At 35.3% G+C, this 20,471-nt stretch overlaps 2 protein-coding genes across 5 annotated transcripts in view; one reads left to right on the top strand and one right to left on the bottom strand.

The window, feature by feature from the left end:
* LOC106873672 (dual E2 ubiquitin-conjugating enzyme/E3 ubiquitin-protein ligase BIRC6) overlaps positions 1–4,667 on the bottom strand; it is a 130,922-nt gene extending 126,255 nt beyond the window's left edge. For both annotated transcript variants that reach the window (XM_014921126.3, XM_014921127.3), the window contains exon 1: positions 4,248–4,667. In XM_014921126.3, coding sequence (XP_014776612.2) covers positions 4,248–4,470 — 223 coding nt within the window. In that variant the 5' untranslated portion in view covers positions 4,471–4,667. The remainder of the gene's footprint in view (positions 1–4,247) is intronic.
* Positions 3,956–17,366, top strand: LOC106873674 (tubulin-folding cofactor B). Of its 3 annotated transcripts, none has more exons than XM_014921131.3 (7): positions 3,956–4,093; positions 9,041–9,178; positions 11,674–11,767; positions 12,391–12,523; positions 13,351–13,406; positions 14,317–14,389; positions 17,028–17,366. In XM_014921131.3, exons 2-7 carry the CDS (start codon positions 9,041–9,043, stop codon positions 17,137–17,139), a joined length of 606 nt encoding a protein of 201 aa, XP_014776617.1. In that variant the 5' UTR covers positions 3,956–4,093; the 3' UTR covers positions 17,140–17,366. The 3 variants fall into 3 exon arrangements, with proteins under 3 accessions (XP_014776617.1, XP_014776616.1, XP_014776618.1); XM_014921130.3 differs by lacking the exon at positions 3,956–4,093 and adding an exon at positions 5,051–5,324; XM_014921132.3 differs by lacking the exon at positions 3,956–4,093 and adding an exon at positions 5,460–5,596.
* Positions 17,367–20,471: the final 3,105 nt, after the last annotated feature.

The following is a 20,471-nucleotide window of genomic DNA, read 5'->3' as shown; positions in this document are numbered from 1 at the left end:
CACAAACTAGGTGCAGTTCACTTCTTTACTAATTGTTTTATCAGGTAAAAGAAACAACAAACCAGTATAAAAAAGACCAAACACTGAACAAAGCAGTCATGGAGAACTTCAGCAAGAAGTCTAAACATAATGAAACACTGACAAATCCTTCAATTAGTGAAGTAAACTATAACCAGTGTACATGTTAAAAATGCCCCTCCTACTATAAATTTCCAGTCTCATATGATGGATCTTACACACACACACATTATAATAATTATCATCAATTTTACATCTACTTTCCATGCTAATGTTTGAATGGGTTAGAGGATCATGTGCCTCCAAGCTGAAGCTTGTTGAAGAATGTATAAGTTCATACTGCTCAAACTGATGTAAAAGACATAAAAAAAGGAAAATATAACCAATTGTACATCTATTTTTTTACATCTGCATTTGCAAGCTGGTTTACCATGGACAAGATAGCTTCAACACAGCATTGTTTCACTATCACATTTATTTTTCATTTCCTTGGGAAGGTATCTGCTTTAACCATATCTGCCTATGTTTTCTGTCTTCTTATATAGGTTCCTTCCACTTACATAATTTGAACCTTTTCCTCACTATTTTTAACAGGAATACATACATACACATCATCGTTTTAACATCCACTTTTCTTGCCTCAATGGGTCAGAGTTTGAGATTTTCTATGGACTGATGCCCTTCCTGTCACCAAGCAAGCAATAGAAAATTTACACACATACATATATACACACGTGTACATATACGTATACTGTATATTATGATGGCTTATGAGTAAAATTAGTCTGCATCATAATCACAAAAGCAGGGTTGAGGTTAATGGTGTGTGATGGTTCAAAAAAAGGCCTGCTAAAACTGAGATGTATATTACAAGATATCGAAATACAGCACGTATTTTATTGGTTTAAAATACTGAACTTCTCCCATGCTGGATAGTACACAGAATGCAAAGAGGACAATGGTGCATAAAATATAACTCAATCAAATATAAATACCACACGATATTTCTGTTCAATTATATCAATTTTAATCCCAGCCTAAATCTACTAAATTTTACTGAAGAAACTGGTCAACATGAAGCTATTGTAGAAGGCAGTTGCCACGGTGCTGTGCAGCGAACACATTAAGAACAATGTGGGTGTGAAACTAAAATAACGGTACGTGCCTGCGCCCATTTTATGTATATATAATATATATCATCATCGTTTAAAGTCCGCCTTCCATGCCGGCATGGACACACACATACACAACAGAGTACATAAGTGCAAAACAAGGTGGAAAAAATAGTACTCGAATACTGAAGGTAGAGTAATATGCTTTTATTAAAGGTGCAAAATTATCACAAGACTTACTCAGTTTCACGTTCACGTTCCTCGGATATCACAACTATCCGACGAACGGGAACATGAAACTGAGTACCAGTCTTGTGATCATTTTGCAGTTTTAAGTATTATATATATATATATATATATATATATATATATATATATATATATATACACCTTTGTTACTCATTATCTGAAAATGAACGTCTGAAGAAATATTGCTTTTGTAAAATACACCACACATTAGTTTGTAATATGCACCTTGCCCGTCGATTTACTATATCGATTTATTATCAAATACGTTTCATAGCTTCATAAGGTTTAATCTATACACAAACCTATGTTCATGTATTTAATTGTCAGATAGGTGAATTAGTAACTCAATATAAGAGTAATATTTCATCATTTCACAACTAGTAAGATTGTGTGGCAAGAGAGGGGAAAAAATCGAGATCGAACTCCCTGAGATTTGAACAGAAGATACAGGCTAGACACCGTGAGGCATCGAAATAAAATTTGATAGGAATTTTTAAGCGAGACAGATACAAGGCGCTTCTTGATTTCCTTTGTAAAAGAGTGTTTCCAATGGTGAAAATTTAAAAGTTCTTATGGGCGAAAATTTGGAAGTTTTTAATGGTCAAATTTATTACGATCTATAATATAATAAAGAAAGCTTCATTAGTAATGATACAAGAATCTGCAACAATCTCTTTTGATACATATCCATAGGTATCCATCTATACAATCAAGTTCATATCTTCACCACGTTTAAGCGAACCTGAATGGGATACAGCCTAGAATTTGGCAATAAAGTAAATGTTTCGGGTTATTTACTGCCAACTGTTCGTTCTTCGATTAACATTCAATACTCTTGGAAAGTTAATAGATATGCTTTGCGCACGTTAATTAGGAATGTTATCAAAATATTTGGTACGTATATATTAATGACAACATCGCACTTGCTTCATAGGATTTGTTCCTTAGTAGTTTCACTTTACCGCATATACACTTCCTTTCATTTTTGGCCAGACCCAGGAAACGAAGTAGTGCCGAAACAAAGATCAATTTTGCAAGGGTAATGAAATTCGGTCGATAATTCATATCCCCGCCCACTTAGTACTTTATCAACTCAGAAAAATGTATTTTAACACTGGCACAAGGCCACAAATTTTAGTGGCAGGGATGTTGTCGATTAAATCGATCGCAGTTCTTGACTGGAACTTATTTATTGATCATATTAAGGACGAAAAGGTAAGGTCGACACAAACAGGGTATTCTGAATTCAGTTCACCAAAGGATATCACTAAATACTGCGAGGCATATTAATCAGGCACTATGTTCCTGCCATCTATCGCCTGTAATATGTTCCTGGCTAGACACAAAGCCAATTTTTAGAGCAGAAATGATATACTTCTTCGTAGTATCGACAAGAACACATTACTGATATCTATATTAGCGATCCTCGTACTTTGGTGTAGGATGAAAGGCGACTTACAAAGACCGCAGCAATGATTCCATTTCGAATAAGCAACAGGCAAATTTATGTATAGAGGGAGGAAGTGAGAGGGGTGTAGTCGCATGAATCGTCAAATATGTTACTGGTACTTATAATAATAATGCACCAAACTCTCATAAGCACGTACCCAAACAGCTATCAAAATTCCGTAATTATTACTTTCATAGTACAATCTATAAAGAGATTCAACAGTTACTGATATCCAAATCATTAACACAATTCATCGATCATTTCCTTCACCCTGGACCTTAGATACGGCAACTATCTAGACGGTTAAGAAAATAACGAACGGGCAACCCATCCTTGCTTTCAATAAAACGCACACAAGAAACAAAAGGCTTCAAATTTCCAGAAGCAAAAAAGTATGAAAAGGGTTAACGTTCATGAACTTCCAAACAAATTTTGTTTTCTACAGCTGCTTTTTTGTGTCAGGTGGATGAGAGGAAGATGACAAGAGAAGTGAAATCGTTTCAATCTGGAATCGAAACTTGGTCTGAAGATTCAACAAGCAAGCAAATTACATGTTTGCGACGCTCAAGAATTTGGGTTGCTTATGTTTTACCAACCACTAACACCAATGCAGATAAATTAGCAAATATTAATAACTATATGCACAAGTTTTATATAATACACATACATACATACATAGATACACGCGTGCGCGTAAGTACAGTTGATGTGTGGCATCAAGTGTATCAGTATGGAAACGCACTAGACAAAAATAATAAAAAAACGCTCGTTTGGGATTTCCTTTTTCTGTATCTTTTTTATCTTCTATATATATATATGTATATATATATTTCGAAACAAGTGCAGCCATTGATACAAGGCAAACATCAGCAGTGATACATACACTGCATGCAACAATGCGCAGCACTGTTCACTTCCGTAGGGACCTGCAAGAATGACAAGCAAGAGGTTGTAAATTATTTCACGAGCAAGGGACATTGGACAACCATTGGAAAGAGAGAGATAACAAGGGACCTGAATGGAACACTGAACTGTGCAAACCTGGCCACAATATCAGGGACCATATATCTGAATAGATTGCATTACAAATTAACTCCCGACTTTGTGGTCATCGTTCGTGTATGCCAAAGAAGTATTTAAAAAAAAATCATATAATTTCCGTTTCCATGCATCAGTGAACAGGGATAAAACGTTGAAAAGACATGACAAGATGATTTAATAGTTCATTTCTAATTGACAAACTCATGAAAACGGGATAATTAAGGTGAATGACAACATTAGAGATAGTAAAAGTCGTACATAAATTGAAGGATCAGTTTTAAACTGTAACTCCATCACAAATTATTCCCCCAATTTATAACCATTGGTTAACGTAAAAAAAAATGAATTATCATCGAATATCAATACGTTTTGCTTACCCGATAGGTTTGATTCTTTGAGTAGACAACCAGATGTGACATCATATACTTTCAGTGTATGTGCTTTTGTGGCCACGATAATTGTATTGAGTGTTGGGTGGTAAGTGACTCCAGTGGCAGCTTCTCCTACAGATAAACATCCGTCTTCACCAACATACCACTTAACCGTGGTCGCCATCTTAGTATTACCACTCTTGCCACGGCCGCCTATGACATCACTCATAAGCAGATAATATTCTCATAACGAGTCTACAGTAAATATCACCAAAAGTCATTTATAGATTTTTTTCATTCAACGGGAAATATTTTATCGAGCTTATGTAAAAACAAGAAAACTAAGCGTTTATTATTTTTTTAATTCCATCACTATTTCGGTAGTTTCCGTCAAGCAGTCGCTGCGTTAAAAAAACCGTCTGGCATAGTAACAATTCGAGAACGAGGCTTAATATAGTTGCCTGCGATGAACTTCCTTAGGATATAATTATCGGAAAAACTTCGAAATAAATTAATTCAAAACTTTTTGTTAAATCAAATTAAAAATTATAGAAGTAGTTCTTATATTCAACTCTTTTTTTTTTCTGGCGCTGAAGTTTTCTTTTGAAATTTTTCGTTTCGTAAGCTATAAACTATATGTAACTTCAGTAATAATTAATGCCACCTTAGAAAAAAAAATTATGACTAGTATTGAGCAGAAAATGTTTTGTATTGTATATTATATTTGCAAGTTTGCGGATATCTCTCTTGAATTTTATTTTTAATGTTTTCCTCACTTCCGGTAAACGCTCCGCAGTGAATCATATGTCACATGGTCATGTGTTGAGACATAGAAGTATTCTCACCGAGCTTTTCTCCTGTTTCTGATATTCCTTTATTATTGTTTGTCATTTTTTTTCTTCCTTTCTCTCGGAAATATTTACTTAAAACTTTCCTCTCTCTCTCATTATCTGATCCTTCAGAATGTCTGAGAACTTCACAGTTGTCACAGCTCCCTATGTGGAACTGACTATAACTAGCAACATAAGTCCCATCACGCCTATAAAACGGTTTCCAAAGGATTTGACAATCGCCGATTTAAAGGTAACATGTCAGAAGCGAAATTATTCTTTTCCAGTTTGCTCTCTCTCTTTCTCTCTCTCTCTCTTCTTCTTCTTCTTCTTCTTATCATGCGTACAATTCATGAAATGATGATCAAGGTCACAGTTTCCCGAGTTGACCAAAGACAGACGTCTTGAATGTTGGTGACGGTCACGTTTGGTGTGTGTAACCCAGCTCTCTATCTTGACATTCCACGATAATTTCATGTTCCTTTCGGCTTCAACACCACACCAACCGGCAGACTTTCTGAAAATGTGAGATGTATCATGTTATTTATATTTGTTTCCTGTTAGTAGATTTAGCTATGAGATCAGGAGTTGAAGATTTGCTATAGTCACTACATTCTGCTTGTATCCATGGACCTCTATGTAGTCATTTAGCCTGCTTGAAATAACAACCACACCTTCCCTCAAATCACACAACTTTTTAAAAAATGTCCATACGTTGGAATTTCTGTTTTTGTCAGGCTCTCTCCAAATTGTTTTTGTACAGAATATTGCAAAATAATCGCGTTGGGGTAGACGTTTGAAAAACATGGATTAATTTTTTCTAAGTCTCCCCCACCTCTATTGTTTTGAAATATGAAATACACAAAAAAAAAAACTGGAAAAATCCCGACAAAAAATCCCGATAAAAACGGATAATTTTCAACTAATGTCGGACAGCCATTCCGAAAATTCCCTTAACGAGTTTCATGTTTTGTCTGGATTCGACTATATATAAAGTCTGTCAGCATTTGTAATTTTACGTAAAAAAAATCATTAATGCTGTTTTTTTTTTTTTTCTTAAATATTTTATTATTTTATTTGATTGATATCATTTATAATCGTGGCTTGGAGTTTTGGTTTCTGTCTGATATTTTTAGCAATCCCTGCAAGTCTGGCCGATCAGTTTAAAAATCAGCACTTTGCTGTCGCCAATGCAGCATTTCTCTTTGACGATCATGACGTTTAACTTTTAATAGCTGAGCAGCTGTAAGTAGGTACCGTAGGCTAATATACGTACACAACTGCATTACATGGCCAAAACAAGTTCAACAAGCTCTAAGTATCATAAAGTAGTGTACATAGTACTATGTCATGCAAATATGAAACTTCTCTCTCAACAGTCTAACTGTAAATAGGTACAAGAGGGTGGTGTAGAACATGCACCCCACCCATTTTTTTTTTTTTCTTTGAAGAATAAAGATAACGAAAAGGGGTGTGGTGCTGTTCTACACCTTTGTCCCAAAATCAGTGTTCTTATCTGCTCACTATTCCTTATCAACTGTTTTAATCCTACGTTCATAAGAGAGCCTCTATGTAGACATTTGTTGCTAAGAATAGCATCCAAATCTTCCTCAGATCACAGCCTACTTTAAGGCAAGTTCCACAATTTACTGTTTATATTCTGTCAACAGCACTGCTGTGTAAGTGACTAGGACACCTTATTCTTAAAACAGCTTGCTTGGCTGAAAATAAGCACAACACTATTATTAACAACAGTAGCACTGTGCAATTGTCAAGTATTCTGTTGGTTTTGCAATTCTGCATTCAACTCTTTTTTTCTTTTTTTTCTGGCCTGAAAAAAGGGGGCTATAGCTTGGCCTTCAAGGCTCACTTCAAAGCTGGTGCGATTGATACCTTTAGTGTTCTGCTTAAATTGCAACAAGTCAATTGACTTGCAGTAAAGATGTGCTGCGAGAAAATTCCAGAAGCCTGACATTCTACTAGTGTAAGGTTTACTGGATTGAATACAATATGAGGAATGAGTGGAGGAGAAAACAATAGAATCAAGAATGCCTGTGTGGAGGGCCTTCTCTAGAACTTACTCTCAAACCAGAGTTCCCCAGTTATCTCAGTATTGCCACCAACCCTCATCTTTGGATTTGGAGCATGATTCTGATTACAGAAGTGTTTTAGCTCTAAGCTTACCACATCTAACTCTTGGTGATGGTACAAATAAAGGAACTGCTTCTCATCCTGCTAGAAATAGCAGTTAGATTTCCTTCAAACCACATCCTACTATCTTTAAAAAAAAAAGAGACACATTGGATAATGTAGTCTCGTGCACTATTTTTGAAATAAAGGTAGCATTATAATAGCTTCAATTATTTTGATCATAGACTGTTTCATCTAGGCAAACTTTAGGATTAAATGATACTAACATTATGTGAAAATCTTTTTTGACTACAGACAGTAGCAAGATAAAACTGAGACAATGTAGAATGAAGTGTCTTGCCATCTTTCCAGACACTCCCACCCTTATATAATGTGAGGTAACTATATACCTTCTCTACAGCAAGACAGCTCTGATTACCCTTGGCATAAAGCTACTTCTCCTCTCACCTAGTCAGGGATGCTTTTCCTTCAGTCTTTTCTGACTTGCAAGTTATTTGGCAACCTCACTAGGGCTTGCGACACAAAAATAGTACCCAGTACACCCTGTAAATTGGTTGGCATTAGGAAGGGCATCCAGCCACAGAAACCATGGCAAAACAGACATGGAGCACAGTGCTATCTTGCAGTTCACTTGATCTTGTCAAACCATCCAACCCATACCAGCATGGAAAACAGGCATTAAATGATGATGATCGTGATGAGCCATGAGCTGATAGTTCTATTATGGTATTCACTTGGCCACCATGAGGCACCTGTTAGTCATTGTTGCAGATTAGACCCAGATCAGCCCTGATCCAGCACAAGTGTTTCAGCTGTAGTTGTCCCATCTCTTTATATATCTGTGGTTGCATTGTCCAGTGTGTTCTTTTTTAAAACGTTGAAGTGTAATTTGAGGGAGTTTTTTTGGCTGCTATTTCTAGCAAGTCAAAAAATCCTAGTAGTTTCTTATGCTACTGTCACAACTGGGTGTGTACTTAGGTTTTTTACATTTATCTGGGAAATAACGACCAGTTCATCTGGAAATGTTCCCTACATCAGTCAAAGGAAAGATTTATCTCCTATCTACTGAATACTACAAAATCAAAGCTAAATATCAACCCTTTAAAGCACCTCAAGAACATATGGATTTCAGAATCTTTATAATAATTTGCTTGTTCATTCGCCCGTTATACTTTAGTTAGTTGGAGAGGTGGAGTAAAAATGTGAGATGGGGAGAGAAATGTGAGTAGAGAAGAAAGAAGAGAGGAGTATAATAATACACTAAGGCCAAGTGCATCATGTGGTTAGTTGAAGGGAGAGGTGAAGAGCAAAAGAATAAAACAGTGAGAGAAGTGTTAATAGCTTGCTGTAGGATGGGGAGGGAAAGATGAAGAGAAAGAGAGAAGACATGAAGTGGGGAATTACATGGTTGAAAAGTTTGTTGGAGAAGTAGAGAGAAAGAGAGAAATATAAAGTGCTTAGCAGAGGGAAATTTCAAACTCATGTAATATATTATTGTGACTGGAAGTGAAATAACTTAGCAAAATAAAAATGCAAATCTTCCTTTCTTTCTTAAATAGCTTCTCTTAATCACAGGTCCCACTAGTATTACATTACTAGAGCAAGTGTTTTGACATCTTGTTGCTATTCATATTGCTAACAGTGTACCAGAAAATAAAACAGGACATATTGACAGCCCTCTTATCTGTGAAACATTTTAAAATTATGGTTAGGTGTCTGGAATTTTAACTGTTTTCCTAAGTTGCTGTGTTTCTCTAAACCTTCATTTGCAATAGATCTGGATATAAAATATCTACTTTGTATTATGTGCATTTCCAGATGAAATTAATTCTGTTAACTGGTGCCACAATGAATATGAAGCTCCACTTGTATCAAGCGAAGAAAAGCATTTGCAGTATGGATGAAGATAGTGCTCTTTTAGGTTCCTTTCCAGTTGAAGATGGCTACATTTTGCACGTAAGATCAAAGATTTTTTTGTGAATTTTCCTGATGTTCTACTAGTACTAATGATGATGATAAGTTTTTAGGCACAAAAGCAACAATTTTGAAGGTGTGGGAATTCAGTTGATATCATGAACTCCAGTACCTGACACCTGATGACAAATTTGCTGAAGGAGAGCACTTTGCTCTCCACTCTCATTTTCTTTTCCAAATGAAACTTTTGAAAGTTGATGAGGGTGGGACCAAAGAGGAAAGTGTCTGTCATCAATCAATTCAGGTTGTCCATCATACAACCCCTTTTGCCATAGCCACCAGACAGATGAACATTGCCTATTCTGCCTTGTTAAAGGCAGGAATGTGGGGTGATCCTCACAATGAAGTCAGCCATTAGCCAGATTCGTCCTACACATTACAACAACTGTTCAAATCTACAAGCCAGCAATTCCAAGATGCTGCATGAAAGTATGCAGTAAATTTCATCACTCTGCATGCGTCTCAGACAGTCCCACCTAGTGGCACTTCTGTGCCTGTAGATTATCTCTGAGCAGTAGTTCCTCTTGGTAGCACTGCCAAGCCAAGAATTTCTGGAAGTTGTCCATAGTAGTCTCTTCAGAAAAGAAGAGACCAGTCAGTTCATCCTCATTGACTGAGAATGCTATTACTCTTACTTACCCCTGGTTTTCTCTGTATTGTTAAAGTGGAACTTCTACCATTTTGATGAGGAGGAAACCTTTAATTATATAAAATCCTACCACTTGGCTAGTACATATTTTATTAACCTTGGTATTATGTAAAGCTAAGTTAATCACAAAGGCAGTGAGCTGGCAGAATCATCACACATCAGACAAAATGCTAAGCAGCATTTCTTTCTGCTCTTTAGATTTTGAGTTCAAACCCCAACGGTATCAGCTTTGCTTTCTGTCCCTTTGGGTCAGTAAAATGTAATACCAACCAAGAACTGAGGTTGATGTAATTGATTTGTCCCTTTCCCTCAAAATTGTTTGCCTTAAACCCTGCAGTGAACCAGCTTCTCATTTAGTGAGAATATTGTGGTCTCTGTCACTTTTACATCTGCCATGGAAACCAAGTAGTCAGCATTATGAGTCCTAAGGCTCAAGGAAAAACAAATATAGATAAAAGCTTTACAAATACAAAGGGCTATAACTTAATATAACATGATAATTTTTCTACCTCATCTGACATATATAAAAGGCCACAAATTTTTTTTATGGCAAGGAATATATATATAATCAATTACATCAACTCCACTATAAGTCCCCATATTTTATTGATCGTGGAAAGATGAATGGCAAAGCTGATCCCAATAGGATTTAAACTACAATGATAACAAAAATATTTCTAAGACTGATTATTGATCAGAAATTTGGAGAGAAGGGTATGGTCATTGTACAGACACCAGTACATGACTGGTACATATTTCATCACACCAGGAAATATCCTTCTGTTCAATATTCTATTGCTTTATCACTGCTGTATTAGTAACAGAAATCTCTATGGCACAGGTCCACAATTTATTAGGAGGTGTCTAAGATCCGTTTTATGTATTTAGCAATAAACTGTCTGTAATAGTGTCTGGTTTGAGGATATAAATTACTTGAGCAAAGTGATCCAGAAGTTATTAGTCATCAGTGCAGTTTCAAAAATCTCAGATTTTGTGACATTTGTAATTCTAGCCATCATATGACAAAAAACAACTACAAATATTCACCAAAAAATCCTGAGTCTGCAATTCAAAATTCTCTGGTATTTGCCATCTTGATTATGATAAGTAGTAACTAGTGACATGTTACAATAAGTCATGTCATTGTGTTCAATGACCAATGTGCAAACTTTTAGAAATTTGGGAATTACACTTTTTATATATGATGAAAGAGCTGTCTTATTGACCATCATATTTCCTGATTTTGCTTTTTTGTTAGGTTTAGATGCAGTGATGTTTTGCATTGAAAAATTTAAACAAATTGAAAATTAACAAATTTTCTGGTAATTTTTTATTTTAAACAAATTCGGCCATTGTTTACTCATTTTTGAATGAGACATTGAAGGTGCCTACTTATCTTCCAATTAATATTCTGAAATTTGAACAGAAACTCTCAATTTTGCCTATTTATGGCCAAATGTAAAATGTGTAACAAGATATGTAAAAATGTGTGAACTTTTCTATCTATTTTCATCTTAATTTTCATTACTATGTGAGTCTATGTTATAAGGTAATAGGTATACAGTTGATAAAGACAACACTTTTGTTGCATGACCCAACTGGAGAAAAACCTTTTTAAAGTAACTATCTGTACAGTATGTGAAGTGCAAGTTCCTATTATGGTAAACTCCCCTCATCCTACCAACTGTGCAGCTCTTTCAATATTTTGTGTAATAAAGGTAACTGCTATAGCATTTCTATCTAGCTTACATTTTCCTGCACTGTTTACAAATGCAAAATACTATCATGTACTCATATAGCTTTCGTCCTTAAACCCTACATATTACAGGTGACTGATGATTCTGTAACTCCAGCTGATGATGTAGAGTGTGACGTAGAGAATCGCTATCAAATGTCAGAAGCAGAATATGCCAAAAAGACAGGTGAATTTTATTATTATTTTTTGGTAATATTTTTTGTGTTATATAAATATTGGCAATTTCTGTGTGTGTGTGTGTGTGTGTGTAAATACACTCAGAGTAAGAACAGGTTGGAGAGAGTTCAAAGAGTTATTACCACAATTAGTAACCAGGTTTCTCTCTCAGGGTGAAATATAGACTGTAAGATGCTCGTGAATGAATGTCTCATTATGTGATAGTGAGGTGTGGGCCCTGAATACTGAGGAATTGCTAAGACTAGAAAGAAATGAACTAAGGATGTTCTGTTGGATGTGTAATGTCATTGAACATGAATGTTAAAATATAAGTATGTTGAGAGAAAAATTTGGCATAAGAGGAATCAGATGTAGTGGGAAGAGGGTAGACTACATTAGTATGGGTATGTGATGCATATAAAGGCAGTTATATAAAAAAAGTGCCACTCATTGAAAGTGGGTGGAACCTGTGGGAGAGGAAAACCCAAGAAGACAAGGGATGAAGTAGTGAAAGCTGATTTCATGGGGATCATCTCATGGAGGAGATGTTAAAAGACCAAGATGATTGAAAATATCTTATATTTGAAAAGAACCGTAATAAAGAAGCTGTATTTTTACCATTTTCATTTGCAGATAATTTCCGGACTTACAAAGAGAAGAATTTAAAAAATCTTTCTGAATTTAAAAGCAAAGAAAATTTAAAGCAGCATGAAGATAAAGTAAAAGAGGAGGAGAAACGAGTTGAATCATTTAAAATAGGAGACAGGTAAAAAAAATTTTTTTACTGAAAATGTGAGCTGTATCGTGTTATTTATATATGTTTCCTGTTAGTAGATTTAGCTATGAGGTCAGGAGTTGAAGATTTGCTATAGTCACTACATTCTGCTTGTATCCATGGACCTCTATGTAATCATTTAGCCTGCTTGAAATAACAACCACATCTTCCCTCAAATCACACAACTGTAAATGGTCTATAAATGATGAAGATTACAACATTCCCCAGAAGCATACTCCAGTCCATCATTGGGTTACTCATTTACCCTGAGTGGACTGGAACAATATGAAGTGAAGTACTTTGCTCAAGAACACAACACTCTGCTCATTCTACGAATGAAAACCACAGTATTGCAATCGTAAATGTAATACCCTGACCACCAGGCCATGCACTTTGGCTGTGATTGACCAGTCAAATATTTCCAAAATCACTCTCAAACAAAATGTTTTTTTTAGTTATGTCCCTTTACATTCTGGCACTCGGAGCGCAAATTTCTTGAGTTTGCCATTCATCTTTCTGGTGTTGATAGACTTAGTACCAATATTGATTCATTCATATCCTACAAATCTATGGCCTTATGCCTCAGAAATTATTATTGTTATTCAAATTCCACCAACTTTGCTTTTCATTCTTTCAGAGTCAATAAAATAAGTGCCAATCAAGTACTGGGACCAATGAAATCAACTTGCTCCCTCCCACAAAATGTCAAGCCTTGTGCCTATAGTAAAAACGATTATTATTATTATTATTATTATTATTGTTGTTGTTGTTCTTGTTATCATAGTCATTATTATTATTTCTTTTTTTTTATTCAATAGATGTAAAGTAGTAGTTAATAACCAGCCTCCTCGAACAGGAACAATAAAATATCTTGGTATGTACACTGTTTATCTTGTGTTGATTTATTATTGATTAGCAAAATCATTAAAATGTCAGGCAGAATTCCTTACAATATTTAGTTGTTATGGTTCTTTGTATTTTGAGTTTGTATCCTTCTTAGGTCATCTTTGCCTTTCATCCACCCGTCTATTGCATAAGATATTTGCAACATGAGTTAGATTATTTTGTAGAGCAGAAGTTTTCAACCATTTTTTACCTATGAGCCCCTTAGATTCCTATTTTATTCTGGTAGACCCCCATAGCCATTTGATGTTTAAAAACTAGTTTTATGGATACTTCTTTCAAAGTTCCTATTTTGTTAATCACACATTCCCTTGTATAGTTTGAACTATGTAAAACATCAGAGAAAGACACTTAGCTGTTTTTTTTGCAATACATACATCTAAAGCAAAATCTTTTCATAAACCCATAAAATTCTACTGTGGACCCAATGTACTGTTTTGCTTGTGTGGCCCCCAGAAATCTTTTATGGACCCTGGTTGAGAACCCTTGGTGTAGAACATGTGGTGTGTGGGTTGTATTGTATGATGATTCCTGTTTTGTATGTGTGCTATGAAGGTTGTTTTAGGTTATTACGTAGTACTTCTGTAGAATAGGAATTGGCAGTATAGTATAGAGAAGGAAGTGCCTCTTCCCAGCAAACTTCTTGAAAGGTGGATGAGATTACATGCATGGTTTGAGTTAGTGGACCTACACTGAGCATGCTCCTGTAGACTGGAGAAGGACAACTAAGAGAGACCAATGTTTTAAGGGGTTTCCACATGTAATCCCCAGTGATCTTTAATCAGTAGAGCATTGGACAAAATATCTTATTTTCAATGTTGTGTTTTTTTTTTCCCTTGTATATTTATTATTTCATCATGACTGTTGTATTTTACTTCAAGGTCTTACTGACTTCCAGTCTGGTCACTGGGTTGGAATACAATATGACGAGCCTGTTGGAAAAAATGATGGCAGGTAGGAAAAAATATTGTCACTATCATCATCATCAAGGTGGCAACCTGGCTGAATCATTACCACACCAGACAAAATGCTTTGCAACATTTCAGCCATCTTGTTCTGAGTCCCAATTCTGCCAAGGTTATTGCCTTTCATCCTTTTGGGATCAATAATTAAACCAGTCAAGCATTGGGGTCAATGCAATCAACTAGTTATCTCCAACCAAAATTTCAAGCCTTGTTCCTTTAGTAGAAAGGACTACTACTACTACTACTACTACTACTACTACTACTACTACTACTACTATTATTATTATTATTATTATACAGTCAACAAATTAGACTGCTGGAAAAGAAAGGAATCCTAACATCAGGCTACAAGTAGCCTTAGATGCCAAAAACCCTCCTAAGTATCCTAGTTGTCCCTAATAACACTGTTATTATTAATAATAATAATAAAAGATCTGGAAATAGAGATGACCCATGTGGAGCCTGAAAGCAAAAACAATCTCTGTAATAATATGTGTTTGTGAAATGATCAAAACACCTGCAGGAAAACATGCACACAAATACATAACCACAATTCCAGAACTTATAAAACAATATGCAATAACATTGAGAAAATATCCTAAGTATTGCACACAGAGCTGTGCTTCGTGGTTGGCACTCCGTTGGTTACGACGACGAGGGTTCCAGTTGATCCGATCAACGGAACAGCCTGCTCGTGAAATTAACATGCAAGTGGCTGAGCACTCCACAGACACGTGTGCCCTTAACATAGTTCTCGGGGAGATTCAGCATGACACAGAGTGTGACAAGGCTGGCCCTTTGAATTACAGGCACAACAGAAACAAGAAGATAGAGTGAGAGAAAGTTGTGGTGAAAGAATACAGCAGGGTTCGCCACCACCCCCTGCCGGAGCCTCGTAGAACTTTAGGTGTTTTCGCTCAATAAACACTCACAACGCCTGGTCTGTGAAATGAAACCGCGATCCTACGACTGCAAGTCCGCTGCCCTAACCACTGGGCCATTGCGTCTCCACTTAACACAATGAAAACACTCAGTAAAAATACTACTACTACTAATAATAATCCTTTCTTCTGTAGACAGAAGGCTAGCAATTTTGATGGTTGGTGACAAGTTGATTACATCAACTCCAGTACTTGATTGGTACTTTATTCTATTGACAGTGAAAAGATAAAAGGCTAAGTTAACCTTGGTATCATATGTATTCAAAACATAAAGAGCTGGAAGAAATGCCACTAAGCATTTTGTCTGATGCACTAGCAATTCTTCCAGTTTGCCCCCACATATCCATCCCCAAAACATTTAGTGGAATTTCCAATTGACCATGCCTCCACTTTTCTCTCACACCCTTGCAAACTTTACCCACCTACTCTTTCCAATCTTCTGTCACAATTCTCTCTTCTACTTACTTTCTTGTACCGAGGGAATATGGCTTGACACCTTGTCACCATACACTTTATCTCTGGCTACACACACACAAGAACACAAAGACTAACTGTTCCTATGTATAGAGATGAAATTCCTCCATGACTGACTTCTAGTTTTAATTGGGTGATACAGAGTGGGAGGTTTTAATTAAGTATCAGTCATGTACTGGAGTAGGTGTCAAGCTGGCAGAATCATTAGCATGTTGGACAAAATGCTTAGCAGTATTTTTTTGTGGCTCTTTACATTCTGTGTTCAAATCCCATCAAGAGGACAAAAAATAGATTTTATACTCATAATTCTTTTTTTTTTTGTTCTTGTGTTGGATAAATTTTAAAAGCTTAACACCATTTTAATTTTATTAAACCTGACAATTTGTCCATTCTCCTCACCCATTTTCAATACTCACAGCCCCACCCCTATGAAAAACACTGGTCTACCATGTTTGTGTGGTATGTGTATACAGCAACAGCAGCAGTGTCTCTGAGGTTAGGACTATTTTCATTATAGCATGACTACATAGTAAGAAGCTTGTTTCACAACTACATGGTTTCAGGTTCAGTCCCAATACATGCACCTTGGGTAAGTTTCTTCTAAAGCCTTGTGAGTCGATTTGGTAGACAAAAACTGAAAGAAGCCCATTGTGTGTGTGTGTGTGTGTGTGTGTATGTTACTGTCACTTTCTCCTTAACTTCATGTGATAGCTGTAAAACTTACTCTTAACTTCATGTGATAGCTGTAAAACAAATGTCACTATCATGTAAGCAGTGTCCTTTGTTTACAGTCTTCATTAAAAACATGTGTAGTCATGGTAAAGTATTATATTGCTTGGAAACAGACGAGGGTTGGTGACAGGAAGGGCATCCAGGCATAGAAAATCTGTCCAACCCATGCAAGTATGGAATAGTGGATGTTAAAAGCAATAAATAAGAAATGTTACTTGTTCTTTATATAGATACTGCAGCTGTTCATATCTGAGTATTTGTTGTGGCTGTGAAGAGTCATTGAGATGCTGTTCATGCTATATAATAAATGTGAGATTGTCAGTGATTGTGATGTTTAAAACATTTGAAGTGATTTTCAGGGGTTTCATTGTGTATTGCCCCAAACTAGAAAGCATGAGGTATCATATTGTTTTCTTAATTGAATTATATTATGTTTGTATCTGTTATTTAAGTTTTGTCTGTGTTTTCTTTTTCTTCCAGTGTCAAAGGTAAACGATACTTTGAATGCCTCATGAAGTATGGCGGATTTGTACGACCAAATTTTGTCACTGTTGGTTACTTCCCTGAGCCAGATGACATTGATGAATTTTGAGATGGCAAATGAAAAAGATGTGATACAAAAGCAGACAAATTAACATATATACATATATGTTTAGAAGTTCATCTGCATTCATACACACTCTCCCTTGCACTCATATTTATTTATGAATGTGTGAGGGTTGTGTATGTATGTATATATATGTGTGTGTGTGTGTATGTATACATATATGTGTATATATGTATATGTGTGTGTGTTTATATATGTATATATGAATATTTGAATATGTGTGTGTGTGTGTGTGTGTGTGTGTGTGTGTGTATATATATATTTAATATATATATATATAATATATATATTACATGGTGGATGTTACAGAGTGCCTCGAGGTTTGAGAATTTCCTGCATTGGCACTTATCAAACTAGTTTCAAATTATCGGAATTGCATTTATATAAGCCAACTAAAATGATAAATGTAATTCTCTGGTTTGTGCTAGAGTACATTATAAAAATAATTGCTATGTCACATTAATAATGTGTATTTTTTCAAATAGTTTGCCTGTTAAGCACTTCAATAAATAAATAAATAAATAAGCTAAAATAGGGTTACAGGAGGGGTATACATGCACTTATACTCACACAAATGTGCCTATTTATTTATATATATGCATGCATAAACATACATATATATACACATACGACCACATGTGTATATAAGTGTGTGTGTATGCACATGCATATATAAGCATGTGTGTCTGTATATATATAGAGAGAGTTATAGATATGTGGATATATATATATATATATATATATATATATATATATATATATATATATATATATATATATATATATATAGTTTTAGGGAAAAGAATCAAGGTTCATGAACACTTCGATGAAAATCCACTATCACATATAGAAAAATTAATAAGTAAAAGCACAATAAATAAGTATAATATAATACAAAATATTTCTATATGTGACAGTGGATTTTCATCGATGAGTTCATGAACCTTGGTTCTTTTCCCTAAAATTATATATATATATATTTTACACTGTGGAACTTAATTTAATTTTAATTTTTAATAAATTGAATATAATTGAGTTTTTACCTGTAAATTTGGATTTTTATCCCTAATATTATAATATATATATATATAGAAAATTAGTGTAGATGGAGTAAAGTACAAGGCTAAATACATGAGAGCTGAAGAAGAATCTGTGCATTTGTTCAACATTATTACTGAATGATAACAGCTAACAGTATACCAGATGGATGGACTGCTACCAAGAGCTATTTCTAAAGAAACAGACCAGAAAAAATTAAGAGTGAAGCTGTATAAAATTCATGTTGTTATTTGAAAATGGAAGATATTGGTACCACTCCAAACACTAGCATACTATATTATATTTCTATGCTATAACACCATAGAGCATTAAAGTACACTACGCTATAACACTCTACAGCATTGCTCTATAAATGAAATATAACTCAATGTTCCTTACATAAGACTATTTACAGCCACAACACTGAAATGTATTTAGTAAATATCGCTGATGTTGATAAGCATACGCAAAAGGTTTTTTGTTTTTACTTCTGCTTTCTTTTTTTTTTATGTAGTTTTTTGACACAAATCTTTGTTGGGTAACTCGAGTGTCACAAAATACAAATTGCTCAACATTAAACTGGTTCAATATATTTGATAAACATATATGCACACTTAACACACACATTCATATTTTTTAATCACTCACACGACACGTGTGTATATAAAATATATACGTGCATGTGTGTTTGTATCTCCCCTGAAACTATGGGGCAATGTTTTTATTTAATAAATGTCTATCTTCTGTTATGTTATTTTCATATTATTGTGTTGATCAAAATAACTTTGCATGGTTGAGATTTCTGTGTGAAACAGAAAAGCTGTGAGCGTTTATATGCTTTAAATCTAACAGACCGGTGTCCATTCACTTATGAAATTAAAAATTATAGCAATCATTAAGGCGCAGAAGTGGCTGTGTGGTAAGTAGCTTCCTTACCAACCACATGGTTCCGGGTTCAGGCCCACTGCATGGCACCTTGGGCAAGTGTTTTCTACTATCACCTCGGGCCGACCAACGCCTTGTGAGTGGATTTGGTAGACGGAAACTGAAAGAAGCCCGTCGTATATATGTATATATATATATATGTTTGTGTTTGTCCCCCCAACATCGCTTGACAACCGATGGTGGTGTGTTTAGGTCCCTGTAACTTAACGGTGCGGCAAAAGAGACCGATAGAATAAGTACTAGGCTTCCAAAGAATAAGTCCTGGGGTTGATTTGCTTGACTAAAGGCAGTGCTCCAGCATGGCCACAATCAAAATGACTGAAACAAGTAAAAGAGTATATGAATGCAGACCAATGAAAGTCATTGAAAATGATCAGGCAAAAGTTTCATAATGCATGAAAATTCAGACAAACATGAAACTGGAATACCCAAGTCCAAATATCATTATACTATCAAAGATGTTGCTTGTCTATTTGAACAAAGAAGAAAAGCAGAAAATATACAAATTCCAGAGTGTGGATTAAAAAGTTTTGAATTGCAAAAATGATAATGGTAATTTTTGTCATAATAAGATCACTAAGTACCGTGTCTGGAAATATCAACCAGTGTCTTTCCTTAATCCAAAGAACTATTAACTTTGTGACATTACACAAAGTATGTCTTCTTGATATAGCTAACATGATGATAGTGCTGTTCACTCCTGAGGCCCTGCAACAAGTGAGACATGTTGTGGCCCTTGATCAGAACCTTTGTGAGGTGCATACTACAAAACCTCAGGTCATCTTCCATCTATAGCTCATTAGGTTATAAAGTTGTGTTTATAAAATTTAATGCTTCTTTATATGTACAGGATGCAATGGGTAAATTGTCACCATTTTATATTTTTAATTTCACGCATTTGTTTTTGATTTTGTTGACTACACAGTATAGTAGGGTCAGTTGAGCACCATCTATGAGAAAAACAGCACCATGATGCAATTTACTCTGCCAGAAATTTGCAAATGACATACTGTACTGCTTGGTATTCGCGCCAGAAGCACCAATATGAACATTTCCGAGTATCTGGGTATCAATCTGAGGACAGTGCAGAGAATTTAGAAAGAGTTGGATGAGTTTAATAGAGATTACAAAGGTACAGCAGAAAAGAACTCCTGAATTTGATGGTGAGATCCAGGCCATGATTGACAACTACCCTTCCAAGTCAATCAGGTTCATCACCAGGGACATGCGAGTGTCTGAGTTTCTTATCAGGCAGATAGTGCATGAAGACATTCAGTATTCCTCATACAAGATGAGAAAGGGCCAATTTTTATCCTATGCCATCAAGGGCAAGA

The sequence above is a fragment of the Octopus bimaculoides genome, chromosome 6 (assembly GCF_046866305.1).
Source record: "Octopus bimaculoides isolate indiv1 chromosome 6, ASM4686630v1, whole genome shotgun sequence".
NCBI classification, from domain to species: Eukaryota; Metazoa; Mollusca; class Cephalopoda; order Octopoda; family Octopodidae; genus Octopus; species Octopus bimaculoides.
This window is presented reverse-complemented; position numbering and strand designations above follow the sequence as displayed.

Coding starts and splice junctions, on each gene's coding strand:
- LOC106873674 (XM_014921130.3), top strand. CDS start 5,205: ATGTCTGAGAACTTCACAGTTGTCACAGCTCCCTATGTGGAACTGACT. Junction 11,768..12,390: donor AGAATATGCCAAAAAGACAG/GTGAATTTTATT, acceptor TTTCATTTGCAG/ATAATTTCCGGACTTACAAA. Junction 14,390..17,027: donor GTTGGAAAAAATGATGGCAG/GTAGGAAAAAAT, acceptor TTTTTCTTCCAG/TGTCAAAGGTAAACGATACT.